The following is a 15,978-nucleotide window of genomic DNA, read 5'->3' on the forward strand; positions in this document are numbered from 1 at the left end:
TTATGAAACGGTGAAAATCGATTTTGAGTAAATTGATTTTGATTAAAACTGATTTGTGTTGGAACATATTCCCCTTGAAATGGAAGGATGTAGTTAGCTTCCTACATGTGATACTAAATACTGATTATTAAAGTTTATTTTATTTAGAGAACTAATTTATGTTTTCAAATGAGGCATATAGATTCAATGTTTCTTTTATTTTTGCTGGTGAAATTCCATGTTTCTGTTTCTGGTCTAAACTGAGTCTGCAGTTTGCTATTCCTCAGAATCAATGGAAAATAACAAGGCTCTTAAAAATTGACAATTGAAAAAGTTAATCAGCTTCTTAATTTTGTGTAATCATACCATCTGAAAACCTATATAATTTTTACGGTTAACATGTGAATGTGATTAATTTCATAATAGCAGAAGAATTGACATAATTTGTTACTGTATCAACCATCATAATTGGCAATATTTGGTTGAGTAATTGTCTTCAATTTTGTAGCCTTTTTTTCTAAAAATATTCTTTGATTTAATGATAAGAGTTTTATGCTCTTCTGATACCATGTAAATTTTTACGCATTGAAAGGCATGACATTACGTGAAAAGAGAAAATATCTTGATTTTATTTTCTAAATTCTAAATCATACGAATATAGTTAGGCAATATAAAAATCTTTTAATAAAATAAAACCATTTTTGAAAAATATATTTATTTATATTTAAATATTGACATAAGAAATTATAGAAAAGAAAACAATTTTTAAAATTTGTTAGGTATATAAAAATAATTAGTTGCCATATTAAAAGGGAACGAAGTGTCATTAAAAAGGAAAATGAGCATATTAGAAAAAATAGTAGGAAAACAAAATTTCAAAAATAAAACATTAAAAGTACTCAGGAATAATGTTGAAAAAAATACAATAAAAATATGAGTGACTTATGAAGTTAATACAATTAAAATCCGTCTCATTTATTGAAATTTATACAATAATTGAATAAATTTGTCTCATTAATTTAATTATGGGAAAAAATATATTACTATCCAAATACACAAAAAATTATGCTATTTATTGAAATTTATTTATACTATTAAAATAATTATTGAATAAATATTTGTTTTTTATTTAATGATTTTATCTTATATTATCAATTTTTTAATATTTTAATTCATTAAATGAAATCTTTCATTACTCTTTCAAAATATTGAATTTTTTTTATGGGTGCATGAAGTTATTGATCAAAATATTGATTATTAACATGACACATGAAATTACTGATCAATTTTTTGTTATTAATTATACGTTCATTATTATTTTTTCACGGGTAACCAGATATTTTTCTATTAACAAATATACATCTGAAACAAATGCGCGTCCCGTACCAGAACCCGTGCATTAATTATTCATTTAATTATTATTTTTTTCACGGGTACCAGACATTTTTCTATTTAAAAATATATATATGAAACAAATGTGCATCTCATACCAGAACTCATGCATCAAAATATTTTTTTTATTAATAATATATTCAATTATTATTTTTTCACGAGTATCAGACATTTTCCTATTAAAAAATATATATATCTGAAACAAATGCGCGTCTCATTTCAGAACCCGTGCGGACGCACGGGTTTGTTACTAGTATATTCTTAAAACAAATAGTTTAAAGATAGTGCACCGATAGTATAAAATAGTTTTACACATATTGGGGTGACAAAATGGGCCCGGCCCGCGGGGAAAGCCTGTTTTACCCGCACTTTTTTGCGAGGCGGGGCAAGGTTTTAGGCCCGCTCTCTTTAATGTGCCAGCCCCGCCCCGTCCCGTTTTTTTGTGGACTTTTGCGGGCATTTATTTTTTCATAGAATTTTATTATTTTTAGGCCTAAAAAGGCGAATGCCCGCGGACTTTCCCCGCCACGCCCTCACATTTTTGCGGGGCGGGGCAAGGTTTTAGACCCGCACTCTTAAAAAAAGCCCGCCCCGCCCCGTTTTTTCGCGGGCTTTTGCGGGGCGGGCCTAAACGGGACGGGCATTTTCGAAATGTTTTAATTTAGTATATAATTTCAATATTTTAAAATTAAAAATAGAATTTATTCTGATGTATATCTCTTATTAGTTAACGGTGTAAAAATACTTTACAGCATTTCCTTTTTTCCCTAAAACAAAATCATCAATCAATTCATGAAAAATTAGGTCCATTACTTTCTAGTATATCGCTTATTGATTACCAATTCATTAGACCACCCATTTTCGAAGTGTAGCAGTGCATCATCAAAAATGCATTCAAGAGTGCCAACTATATTGATATCATAATTTTCAACTAGCTGACATACAATTTTTATTTGAATCGAGTATACTTTCGTTGTTAGGCTTCAAACTTTGTTGATCAAAAAATTTTTTCAACTATCAAAATCCTAAATTAAAAAGTTGTTATCTGAACTAATTTATTTATTTTTACACCTTATAGACCAAAGTCTTGACTCAGTTGATGATTGGAGAGGATCTTCTCCCATATAGGATGTTCGTGGTGCAATTTGAATATTTTAACGTTAAAAATTATTCGAGTCGTAAGAGAAAAAAACGTGCAGTTACAAAATTTAAGCATATTTAAGTTAAATATGCAGGAACACTCCCTCCTGCATATTTTCGCAAACGTGCATAAAATAAAAGTCATCTCAAGGCTAAATATGCATAAATACTCCCTCCGGCATATTTTCGCAAACGTGGATAAAATAAAAGTCATCTTAATTAAGGGTGAAAATAAGTCAGACTGCCCGATAGAAGTCGTAGTATGTGATAGTTAAAGTTTGTTTTGGTATGATAAATTTTATTAAAGAAATTAGATTCAAACTCTTTCAAAAGTAAATTCCTGCATATCAAAACATAGTCAATTGAATGTCAATAACATCAGTACATAGAAAGAATTGCAAGAAATGTATAGAGACACTAAAAACAAACACTCACATAACTTTTATATGCCAGAAACTAAATTAAGGTTGAAATTGAAAGTAAAATCACACTTAGTTCCAAATTTCTTGACGAAAGAAAAATTATTTGATAACAAAGATCTCAAGTCAATTTACAATTATATAAACATTACCCCAAAAATGTTACAGTCATACAATTTGTATAGTATTTTATCATATGACTACAAAACAACAACAAGCACTAGATAAACTTAATCATAATTCAACCAAAAAAAGGATCAAACAAAAAAGATCGTCAACAAACATGAGACGGAATCATACGATCATCTGAAACGCCATCATCGAAGTTAAGACAATAGCTTTGAAGATCATAGTTATATTGTGGAGTCCTCCTTTTCCACCCAAGAGATTGTTTCCAGCAATTCTTCAACTTATAAAATAGTTTTCTAACCAAACACTCAAGTGTCACCTTTCTTTGAACATTATTATTACCAAGTGTCACTGAAGATGTAACTCTTGTTTTCCTTTGAAGCTTCATGAGTTGATTTCTTTGAAAGTTATGAACAAATCTTGAGAGTTTCATTGTATTGCTATAACTAATGAAACATCATGAAAAAGATGAGTTTTTCAAGTGTGTACAACACAATGAGACATCGAATATTTAATGACACTTTCTAAGCTGTGGTTGATAAGGAATAAAAAAACATTATCATGAATAGTTTGCTTTTGCTACCTTTGCACAATAATGATGACCCAGCTTGATGAAAGGGTTGAAGATGTTCTCTAGTGATGTAACATCAATGGGTTGCGTTCAATTTCAATCACTTTTTCTAAGACAACTATTGAGTTTTTGTTTATACATCATTGTGATTTGCTTGTGTTTTACACTAAGGTTTGCCAAAATTTGATTCCTAGTATGCTTCTACTAAAATGTAGTCTATGATTGGCACATAATAAATGTACACGCTATTTCCAGGTAAACAGATAAGAATTCACTGTCTTTTTCTTCTAAAAGTACAAGAATACGCTACACTTTATACATAAAAAGAAAAGGCTTAGAAATTTATAATTTAACTTGTAGAAGTTTTTTGTGTCTTACAATTCACTATATCATTGGTGAATTTTTGGAATCAAAAGTAGTTATGAGTTACTGGTGGGGACAAAATAAATGGAGTTTGTTATAATTGGTTTGGTTGTGATGCTATCAGATAGACAGCTTACCATAAAACATTGATGGACAAGGCTACAAATTAACTAAATGAATCTCTTTATCATTGATTGTTGTAGAAGCTACCAAGTTGAGGATGTCGATGTTAAATTGAAAGGGAGAAAAACCAATCCATTATGCCCTATTATAAACAAAGCTGTAAGGAGTGATGCTACAAAAGTAAAAACAAAGATTGTTCCGCACTGAAATCCAGTTCCACGCGCAATATCCATTTGATGATAGTCAACATATATCGTGATATGAGTCAATCTGCTTATCAGAGAAATTCAAGTGCATCCAATGTCATTAATGAACATTTCCATTATTTCTCTAGCATGGCTCCATTGTATAAGGACTTCATTTTGAATATTAGTATGCTTGCAGGTAGGTGTGCTTGCTGGAACACAAATTTATAGACGAGACATAAGTCAGCCAAGCTCAGTCACACAACCACAATGTCAGCCAAGCTCAGTCACACAACCACAATTTACGACATCTACTTCATAAGTCAGCCAAGCTCAGTCACACAACCACAATTTGGTTAATGGACGACAAGCCTACTAGTACAATGAACTATGGGCTGAGTTCTCACAATTTTTTTCAAATTTGATATGTGGATATGGACAGCAGAATTTTCTCTTTTTTTTTTATAGTTTTCTTCATAACGCTATAGTTTGGTAATACAATACATATACATAATGTACATAACAAGCAATAAAAAAAACAGTACAGCAGAAGCGCAATAGATCACAAAGCCAGAGAATCTACTAAATCACAAGTTTTCAGTTAACACATAAGAGAATTGGGTTTTTAGAGATATTGGTTTACTTGAAAATATGCACTTCTAAAAAGTCTGGGTTTTCTGTCAATTCAGTAACTGCTTTCTCGCTTACGCAATACACACCCACCCATAAATATTAGGATAGCACATAGAATTTTTTAATTAATATGCATCTTGTTGGTAATTGAAGATCAACAAAGAATGGAAATGTCTATTTAGAGGAAAATAGAAATTTAATTACACCAGAGTTCTTTATTAATCTCTATCTTGTTGATAATTGAAGACTAAAACAAATAGAAGAAACAAACTAACTACATCATAGATCATCCATGTAGCAGTACATATAACATAGAATTAGATGATTAGAAATTCAGAAAACTGAAATTGCTCCATATTCAACAAGCCTTTCACACAACTGCACACACACTAACAACACTAACAACAGAGTGATTGATGCCAATGGGAAATACAACTTTCACAAATTTAATTCAAAAGAGATGATTAATTCTCAAAACAACATAAATTATTGTAAAACGCATAACAAAATACTGAGATTCAAACCATAAATAATTCTCGAAACAAAAATAATATCTTTCTGATGCCAAAAACATATAATCACTTAAAAAACGTACTTGCAGTAAGTCAATGACAAAATAGCACCAAAGTCGGGCACAAAAGTAATCTAAGACAAATTTTCAGCTCTAGAGAAACAACAAAAACAATGGCTACTTGAACCAGAATCACTTATACTATGGCATTAGCAGCACTTGCAATCCTTGGCCATAGATCAGCACACTCCTTACCGATTGGACCAGTGATGGCAGAACCTGTAATGAAAGGCATAACACAGGAATAAGACAACAAACAATACCAGCAATATATAAGCTTAATGTCTCGGAAAGAAGCAAATTGTCATAAGTTTGTCTATTCTAGGGTTAAGGGTTTCTGAATACACATAATCTGTAGTTAAATACTATAGATATATCAAGGAAATTAACAAATGATACCTTTCATTTCTCCCTTAGGATTCACAATAACACCAGCATTATCTGCACACACAAGAAAACAACTCGACATGTTAACTACAGAATTTCATATTACAAAATTTAAGAAATAAAAACCAATATTATCAATATCTAACAAAATTTACCAGCAGACAGGTAACACAATGCAATATAAACACACATCATGCTGTTTAAAACTGGCAATAACACAGTTGTATGCTTCTATACATAGTGAATGACCAATCAGAACACAGATCACTCAACATTAAATTACAGAAGCAACCTTCAATTATAAATAACAAAAAAAAAACAAATACAAAATCAAATAATAAGAACATGGATCAAACTAGGGTTTACCTTCAAAGTACATGAAGACACCGTCCTTTCGGCGCCATGGTTTGCGTTGACGAACGATGACAGCCGGCAAAACCTTCTTCCTCAGATCTGGCTTTCCCTTCTTCACGGTGGCCATCACCATGTCTCCGACGCAAGCTGAAGGAAGACGGTTAAGTCTACCCTTGATCCCCTTCACGGAAATGATGTACAGATTCTTCGCTCCGGTGTTGTCAGCACAGTTCACCGTCGCAGCCACTGGAAGACCCAGCGACATGCGGAACTTGTTTCCAGCGGAACCACCGCGACCTGATCGTTCAAATCAAAGAATAAATCGTTACAAAACTATCATCAACAATGCATAATAGAGGAAATTCTTAGCGAGGATTAACAATCGGCTCTTACCTCTCTTCGACATCTTGTCGTCTCTTTTAACTAAATCTCCCAAAGAGTGAGTTTGGTTATATATATGTAGATGAAAATAGGGTTTTCAGTTGTAGGGTTTATTCGGGTTGGACCTTCAATAGCTTATTTTATTGGGCCTTCTCTTTTTATTGGCATTTCTTTTGAGATTTTATTCGGCCACCCCAACACTTTGACTTGGCACTCCCACTTATTTTCATAATATTTATAGTATCTTTATTAAAATTTAATAAAAAAGTTCGGACGAAATATCGGGTAGAACAAGTAAAAAATCCGATAGTGTATATAAAAAAATTTGTATATCAAATATTTCGAAAATTTGATATGTGGAGTTATATATTGGTTTTTTTAAAAGCATCTACGTTTTTGGATTTTCTTTAATAAAGGTGAAACAAACATACATGGGAGGTTACTTAAGATAGGGTAGTTCTAAGTGCTTTCTACACAGTGGACTCTCAAAGGATGGCTCTAGGGTCAATGAAGAAAATATCTAAAGTCACGATCTTATCTGAAATTTCATCACAATAATGGCTAGTCATTTCATAGAAAAAAATTTAAAAGATCTCCGCTAGACGGGGCCTTGTACCAACCTAGTAAGATGTACTTCTCATAGGTTGGTACTATGTGATCTCCATGTCCAACATTAGGCATAGATTCTAGATAAGGTGCCTAGAGTCACAGACCTTATTCAAAATTTCGCCACAATAATGGGCTACCAATTTCGTGACAAAGATTCTGAAGAATCAACTCTAGGTGGAGTCTTCGCATTCACCTAGTGAGATGTGCATCTCGTAGGCCAACACTATGAAATCTCCAATCTTAAACATTTGGTATAAGTTCTAGACAAGATTCCTAGAGTCATGGACCTTATTCGAAATTTCACCAAAATAATGGGCTAGCCATTTCATGACGAAGATTTCGTATAGATCTAGTCTAGGTGGAGTCTTTGTATTGATCTAGTGAAATGTGCATCTCGTAGGTTAACACTACGCAATATCTAATCTTAAACTTAAGTTTATCTTAAGCTTTGGTGTAGTGCTTCACCCAAAAGTGTGTGTAGGTGAAAGCAAAATAGAAATTTTAACCCCTTAAAATAATCAGTTCATATAGTAGATAAATATGCAAACAAACAAACGATTACCGAAGATAATAATACAATAGAAAAATAATTTAAAAAAAAACAATAGGAGAAAATAAAAACTAAAATAACACTATCGCAAAACTAGCTACACTAGGTTTGACTCTCAAATATCCCCAATGAAGTCGTCAACTGTCGCGGCGTGAAAAATATCCCAAGTGCGAAAACATTTTAATGACAATGAATTCGCCACCGAAGTTTATTTTTAAAAGGGAAAATATCGATAAAACTCTTAAAGAACAAAAATATGGTCATCACAACTAAATTCAGGTTCGGGGGTAGATTATGTGCGGTGAAGACTTTAGCACCCCACGACATTCGTTGTAAACAATAGTTACCTTTAATAAGTTTTGCAACGAAGTGTTAGTCTAAGGTATGTTTGATGAAATGTTGAGTCTCGCTCTTACATATCCTCAGGTGAGATGAGGAATTCAAAGCTATGTAGTTCTTTGTAGCAAAAATTTGTGAGTTGATTAATTTTAATTAAGAAAAAAGTTCCATCACGCTAACGCATAAAAAGTTTGATCGAAAAAAGGTTTGTTTACACGGTGGCGAATAACAAAAGTTTGAGTTATTTTTGGTGGAAGACGAATATTTTTAAAGATAGATGAAATTTTTTAATAAACAAAAGGTAAGAATAAATAAATAAAAATAATAGGGGTTCAATGAGTAAAATTGGAAGAGGTATATATGATAGATAAATGGGCATAGTGAAGTTGCATATCCCTATGGGAAATTGTTGCATGTCCCTAACACATGCAAGGGGAGCATCTTCAATACGGTTATTTTGTTATTTGTTTTATCGCTCTTGTTTATTATCATTTATTAAGTCTCCCTCGTGGTTGTACATTTTTTGGATCAAGGCTGAAATCAATTTGTTATTCGTTTTAACATGCATAAAACAATGGTTATGTTTGAACTTGATCAAAATGCTTTTAGTCAATTGCATGAGTAAGTGAAATAAAAACTATATGTATTTTTTATTCAAGTTTGGTGCAAAGAAAAATCTCAAAGTACTTTTAAAAACAAGAAAATATGAGATTTTGTGTGTTTGATTCGAATCAATCAAATTAAACATATATTCTTATTCAAATCAAATTCAACAGTTGTGAACAAAAGATTTTTAAACAATTTGATTTGAATCGGTTTTTGCACATGATTCGAATTAAGCAATTTTTTGGTCACCTATGCTCAATGTGATTCGAATCAAATTTTGCACATGAATCGAATCACACAGTTTTTCATTATTTTCCATGACCGTCTGTTGCAGTTGATTCGAATCAGAATTTGTACATGATTCAAATCACATTGTCTTTGATTCGAATTAGACATTATTCTTGATTCAAATCAAGCACGAAATGGGTCAAAGATCTAATTTCCTTTTATTCCATTCACTTGCTCATTTGACTCAAACCATGTATTACTCTTGATTCGAATCTAACCAAATTTTACCATTCAATTTTGTACTTAATCTCAAGCACATATAAAACCTTTTGTCAACATTTTTCATATAATGAATTTCATAATCATTTTGTGATTTTCTGTGACATCAACTCTCTGTCTCATTTTGGCAAAGTTCAAAATCCTTGCATTTGAATTTCTTTCATCTTCAACCTTAGTTTTGTTTATAGATCTTGATAATGAGATAATTGTGATTGATTGATGGAGACGTTGTCTTAAAACTAATCATTTTTGAAGATTGGGTAAAGATTTCCAGGTTCTTGCAAGATTGAGAGTTGTCATTGGTGCTAACAAATTCCAATGTGAAAAGAATGAGGTTCTTCTCTCCATATTGCCTTAGTAGTTACTGTGTGGAAGGATACGAATAAGGTAGAGTTCTTCTCACATCTTAAGACAATTCATCGCTCAAATAATTGGTAGGATCAAAGGGTTTATTGCTACACACGAAGGCTTGGAGCAGATTGGTGATATTGGAAAATTCTTGAAGCGTTAATTGATTAAAGATTACGCATAAGAGTTTGGTGTGAAGCTGTATACAAGTCAACATTCAAATAGAAGATTTATTTTCTTCAGCATTATTGTAGATTAGTGATTGTATGAACTCTTAGAATATTTTTCAAAATAAAAGAAAATATGCAGGCTCCAATGGAAAACTATGGAAGAGTTCACGTAGACTGACACGAGGACAACAGAGTCAAAGTACTATAAATCCCGGTTTCTTCTCTCTCTCTCTCTCTCTCTCTCTCTCTCTCTCTCTCTCTCTCTCTCTCTCTCTCTCTCTCTCTCTCTCTCTCTCTCTGTTACTCTTGCATTTAAATTCCGTAGTATATCGCATGCCTAAGTTTCCAATTCTTATAGTAGTTTATCGTCTATTCAATCGATAGTGGTTTATTGCTTAAGTTTAGGCTTTGTTGGGATTGACACCTAATCGAGATTTAATGGTGATCAAAATATGAGAAACTTGTTGAGTTTAGAATTTGCATATTGAATCATTGTATAATCACTTATCGTGAAACATACAATTGGTATCAATTGAATACCTTGTGTATCATCATTAGATCATTTGTTATATTTGTAATAAGTTGATTAAGTGCTTATGCAAAACAATTTTCATTCAAGTATAATTCTTATATTTTCGCTCTGAACATTTCCTCGTGCAACTCTGAAAACCTCCGATATTTCATTTTTGAAAAAATCGGTTGAATCTATTTTAAAAGTCTATTCAACCACCTCCCCTTCCCAAATTGTTTTCATACCCCATATTCTCACCCAACACTTAGATCATTTAAAATGATAAAGTAGGCCCAACAACATTCTCATTTTAAAAATCTAAATTAATTATTAACTATAATCATAAAATAAAAATAGGGCATTTGGCTTTTCAACACACCTTAAATAATAACTTTTCTATTATTATTTCTTAAAAAAACAACATTTTTCTTCTCTCACGGACTCAGTTCTTTTTCTTCCATTTTCATGGTTGCATCATCACCATAAGCAAACAAACAAATGCAGAAAATCAAATTATACACGCTCGTCAACTGCAACAAAACAAAAAGTCACAAAAGAGAGAATAGAGAAAAAAGGACCAACCAAAAATAGAAAATGACAACAATGTGAAAATACGACGGCGAGGACGGCTTCACGGTGGAAAAGGGAACAGAAACCTCTGTTGTTAAACTTGGATAACGGTGCGGCACGACCATCCTAAAAATTAGAAGAAGAAAAAACAGAACAAGTCTTATTCTAGTGACGCGGACACTAATATATTTAATACTTATAAAACTTATAAGAGTTATAACCTGAGTTATAGTTCCAAGTAACATATGAATTCAAATAACCAGATAAAATAGAAGTAGACACATGATCAAGAAAGAAATGAAGATGTGGATTACTTGTTTTCTAGATAGTCATAAATTTTTGGTTGCTATCATAGTTGATCTTCTTAATTTTATATTTATAGCACTTTTGGATTCAGTTTCAAATGAACTTGAGATAGATGTTTTAGTCGACATATTTTTCTTAAACCTAAGAGTAAGTGCTCCTTTTTCTTTTCTTGTATCTTTGACTACAATCTCAACTGATATAGTACTCGAGCTATTAGACGTTTTTGACGCAACCTCTAAGTTTTTGATAGTAGAAATCTTTTTATGAAGACGATTTCTATTTAAAACTAAAATCTCTTCCTTAAATTTATTGTTCTCAGAGACCATGGATTCATAGGAATTTTTTAGTTACTTGAATTCAATTTTGAGTAACGAAATTTTTCCCAAAGTTTCAAGAAATCAAGTAGTTAATTCTGAATGAGAGATATCCGAAAATACCTCTTTGGAGAATTCCTTTTATCATTCTAACTTTGAGTCTGCTTCATAGTTTTGAAAGCTATCCTCATCAGAAGTTGCAACATAAGCCATTAATGCCATGTTACATTTTTCTTCTTCTGAGTTGTCATTTGAGAGATCAGAATCATCCTAGGTTGCCATCAGCCCGTTCTTCTTATCCTTAAAGTTTCCTTTTCTGAATTATCCTTTTTTCTGGTGCTTTCTTGAGCTTTGGACATTCATTTATGTAGTGTCCTGACTCTTTTCATTCAAAGCACATAACTTCTTCACTCGATCTTCCTTTATCAAATGTTTATGGACGATCTTCTCTGTTTCTGTATCTTCTAAAATTGCTTTGTCTTTTCTTCCAGAGTTGCTTGACTCTTCTGGTCAGAAGAGACAACTCGTCTTCATCATCAGAAACCTCATCGTCATAATCTTCTAATTCTTCAGCTTGGAATACCTTGCTCTTTTCTGACTTAGTCCTTTCTGATTATGACCTTAGAGCAATTGATTTTCCTCTTTTCTGATGTTCATCTTCTTATAGATCAAATTCGTGACTTTTGAGAGAGCTAACCTGCTCTTTAAGAGTTATGCTGTTCAGATCCTTTGCAAGTTTTAGCACAGTTACCATAGGTCTCCATTTTTGGGGAAGACTTCTGATGATCTTCTTAGCATGATCAGCAATGGTATAACTCTTGTCTAGAACCTTGAGTCCTGCGACCAAAGTTTGAAACCTTGAGAACATAGTTTCAATGGTTTCTTCTTCTTCCATCTTGAAATCTTCATACTTTTGAATTAAGGCCAATGCCTTAGTTTATTTAACTTGAGTATTTCCTTCACGAGTCATTCTTAAAGAATCAATAATGTCTTTTGTTGAATTTCTATTTGTTATTTTCTCATACTCATCATATGATATGGCAGTTAGAATGATGGTTCTAGCTTTGTGATGATTCTTGAACGCACATTTTTGTTTATCATCCATTTCATTTGTGGGAATGGGAATACCAATCGCCGTAACGGGTGCTATATAACCATTTGTGACAATCTCCTAGAGATCAATATCATATCCTAGAAGGAAATTTTCTAGTATATCTTTCTAGTAGTCAAGTCTTTCTCCATCAAAGACACGAGGTTTAGCATTTTAACTACCTCTTTCATGAGTATTAGCAACGACAACCATTTGAAAATTTTTCTCACACTGGACCTCTCTACACGATTAAGTGTTTAATAAAAATCAACAAAGAGCCAGAGCACCGATGTCAATTGAAGATGGATAAAAACACAAGAAAAGGGGGGTTTGAATTGGTTTTTCTTAAAAACTTTTCTATTTAGAAAGGCTTTTACAACAATCAATGAGATAGTTAAGAGGAAGAAGAAAAAGAACATATTTTGTTATATAGGTTCATCTTAGAAAAGGTTAGTCCTGTCCACCTGCTAAGGTGATTTCGCCTTAGAAAAAAACTTAATCCACTAATCTTGAAAGATTATAAATAACCTCTAAGAGTCTAGAAAGACACCTTAGTCCTCTCAAGTATACAAATTAACAACCTAGTTACTTGACGAATACAAATCTCAACAGATTTACAAATGGTAATGTTTATAAGATATTGCTTCTAAAAAGTAGATTGAAACATAAATAGTTTAGCACAAATGTTAACACAATCTATGAGCAACGACTCTTGTGTTCTTACAGATTCTTAGAAATTATATTTCTCATAATTGAGTGTTTAATGCAGTTTCTCTAAGATCTTTCTTTCTCTTTTTCTCTTTGAAGTTTTTCTGCTGAGTTTGAGAGTATAGCTTGACAGTGTTTTTTTTCTTCGTGGATTAGCAGCTTCTTCAAAAGATAGTGTCTCATATATATAGTCCCATGAAAATATTACTGTTGGGAGAGGACAAGACGAAGCTTTCCTTGAAGTAACGGTTCCAAAAAATTCGTGGGGAATAGTGAGCACACAAAAGACGAAAATGTACAATACATCCTGCAAAAGTGATAAAGGTTTGTACCATATTGCTTCTTTTGTAAGTTTCTAATCATTAATCATTTAAGATGTACTTATTATCAGAAGTAGAGAGAGCAGTGAAGAGATCGAGTAACGTAGACGTTCCAAGAGAAACAAATCTTCAGAGTAAAAAAGGAGTCTTTAGAGTTATAAGCAACAGTTTATCTAAACGACACATTCTAATTTCTGAACTGGAAGCAAGAAGCGTATCTGAACTGAAATCTGATCTTGAGTAGTCTCTTAGCTTCATAACATTTGTAAATATTTTTTGTGATGAGTCATTCAACATTCTTCAGAATTGCTAATGTCACCTTAGAATTGAGATGAATAGTTTTTCTAATGTGTGATGACGCTAATTCTGATTATTATTCGGACAATAATCCTAATCAACCAAAATAATGAATCGGCATACATAAGAAACTAGAGTACAAAATTGCTCCATACAAATATATGTATTGGTATCATCAAAACTTACAGATTGAATGCAGAACCAAATCTTGTTCTTACAATAGGCACCTTTGAATTTTAAAATTCAAGAGTATACTGTTTTCATAGGGTGAGTGATCAAATACCGGTAAATAACACTATTTTATAAAGGCAATTTCTCATCGTACCCTTACTCTTTCTCCCATGCCCTGTGCAAAAATTTTAAAATGCCCCAAGTTTTCGGATATACATCTTCAAATGCACCAAATTTCTATTTTAACCACAAGTTAATTCGAAGATGCATCTTCGAAGGGCTTTGTGGGGTGTGTTCTGAGATACATCTTCGAATACACATTTTTTTTTAAATTAAAAAAACTAATTCGAAGATGTGTCTCTGAATTAGGTGAGCATAATTAAAGCCTTTCCTCTTCTCCTTCTTCATTTTTTAGAAATTCAAAAGTTTCTCTCTACCTCACTCTACCGATTTCCAGTGACTACTCAAGGTCAAGTTTTGAAGCAACTTGTATCTTGTCATTCCCAACTCCCTATAACTATTGCATTCAACATCTGAGCACTTTACACTTCCATCAACACATTTTTGAATAAGTTTCTCATTTAGCTTATTTTAATTTTTTATTAATGTATTAGCTCAAATAGGTTAATTTAATGCATTAGATGACATTAGCATTTCAAATAGTTTATGTATAGACTCTATTTATATAATTCGGATGGGTTTAGATGAGATTGGATGGCTAAGATAGTTTCAGAAGCAATTTTGTCACTGAAGATGAATAGAGCTTTTTTTTGGAGGTGTATCTCCGAAGTGTTTAACTTCAGATTTTCTGAGTTACGTCTTCAAACTCTTTCCTTCCTCATATACTAATCTCTTTGCTTCCTCAGCATAATGACATCGTCCTGATGCCATACATTATTCACCAGGAAAGAATCCATTTGGCCATATTTCCTTATACTCTAGATGGTTGACATATGTGACTAATATCATGTGCAGGTATCTGTCCGAGCGGTGCATGCGGCAGTTTAGATACGTGCATATCATTCCGAGGTTCCCCTCCAGGTTTCTCCGATAAATATTGTCTGTAGAGAGGTGGATGACATTCTGGCGAATTTTGATAGTCTTCTAGTATCAGTGGAGCATCGGAGTCATGAAGCCACATATCAATAAAGTTATGTTCAGGGTTACATGACTTGATTCTATAATGTGTCACACCCTTACTTGACACAAGACGCTAATGGACGTCCACCCAGGCCTGCTCGTGAGGAGATCCTAGAGAATGAGCAAGTTAGGGATGATCATGTCATTGATGTCTTACCGATTTGTCGGAATATTATGCATACTACACGCGAGGGCATTGACTATGGGTCGTTTGAGAGAGGTGGCGATAAAGCGGTTACCCTAGCACGTTCCATCCTTACTGAGGCACGAAATGCCTAGGGTTACCGTAGGCAAATGAGGAGTAGGGGTGTTATGATCAGATATATTCAGTATACTATGATTTTGATTGTATTTTATTTATTTTTCATCGACTTAAAGAACAATTGTTGTACTATTATATTCGATTTCTATAATATTCAATTTTATTAACGTATTATTGTGTTCTATAATATTCGTTTTTATTAATCATTGAAATAAATAATGGCAATTTTAATCGATTTAAAATTAGTTTGGATTAAAAGTAATAAAATCTTAGTAAACTAGTTCTGAAAAAAACACAGAGACAATAATTCGGAGATGCATCTCCGAATTAACTCTACACATAGTTCGAAGATGTATATGTGAATTTACTCTTCGAGTGTATACGATACGAAGATGCATCTTTAAATTAAATTTAAGCAAAAAAATTATATTGATGCATCCAAAGATGAATCTCCGAATTCATCTAAGTATATTTTGGGATTTTCAAAGGTGTCCCATTTTTCGGAGGGCATTTTGTTGGGCCAACTAATTTTT

General features: G+C 32.5%; 1 protein-coding gene and 1 non-coding gene across 2 annotated transcripts; both read right to left on the reverse strand.

Annotated features, from left to right (window-relative positions):
* Positions 1–5,467: 5,467 nt before the first annotated feature.
* On the reverse strand, positions 5,468–6,776 carry LOC131632390 (large ribosomal subunit protein uL14x/uL14z/uL14y). The gene is made up of 4 exons (XM_058903140.1): positions 6,640–6,776; positions 6,259–6,543; positions 5,905–5,946; positions 5,468–5,724 (listed from the first exon to the last, which is right to left on the reverse strand). The coding sequence occupies exons 1-4, from the start codon at positions 6,650–6,652 to the stop codon at positions 5,642–5,644; spliced, it is 423 nt and encodes a 140-aa protein (XP_058759123.1). The 5' UTR covers positions 6,653–6,776; the 3' UTR covers positions 5,468–5,641.
* LOC131632416 (small nucleolar RNA snoR137) lies at positions 6,040–6,184 on the reverse strand. Its single transcript, XR_009293004.1, has one exon. It is a non-coding gene; the product is annotated as a small nucleolar RNA snoR137 (small nucleolar RNA).
* Positions 6,777–15,978: the final 9,202 nt, after the last annotated feature.

Source organism: Vicia villosa, unplaced genomic scaffold (genome assembly GCF_029867415.1).
Source record: "Vicia villosa cultivar HV-30 ecotype Madison, WI unplaced genomic scaffold, Vvil1.0 ctg.000939F_1_1, whole genome shotgun sequence".
Classification (NCBI taxonomy): Eukaryota; Viridiplantae; Streptophyta; class Magnoliopsida; order Fabales; family Fabaceae; genus Vicia; species Vicia villosa.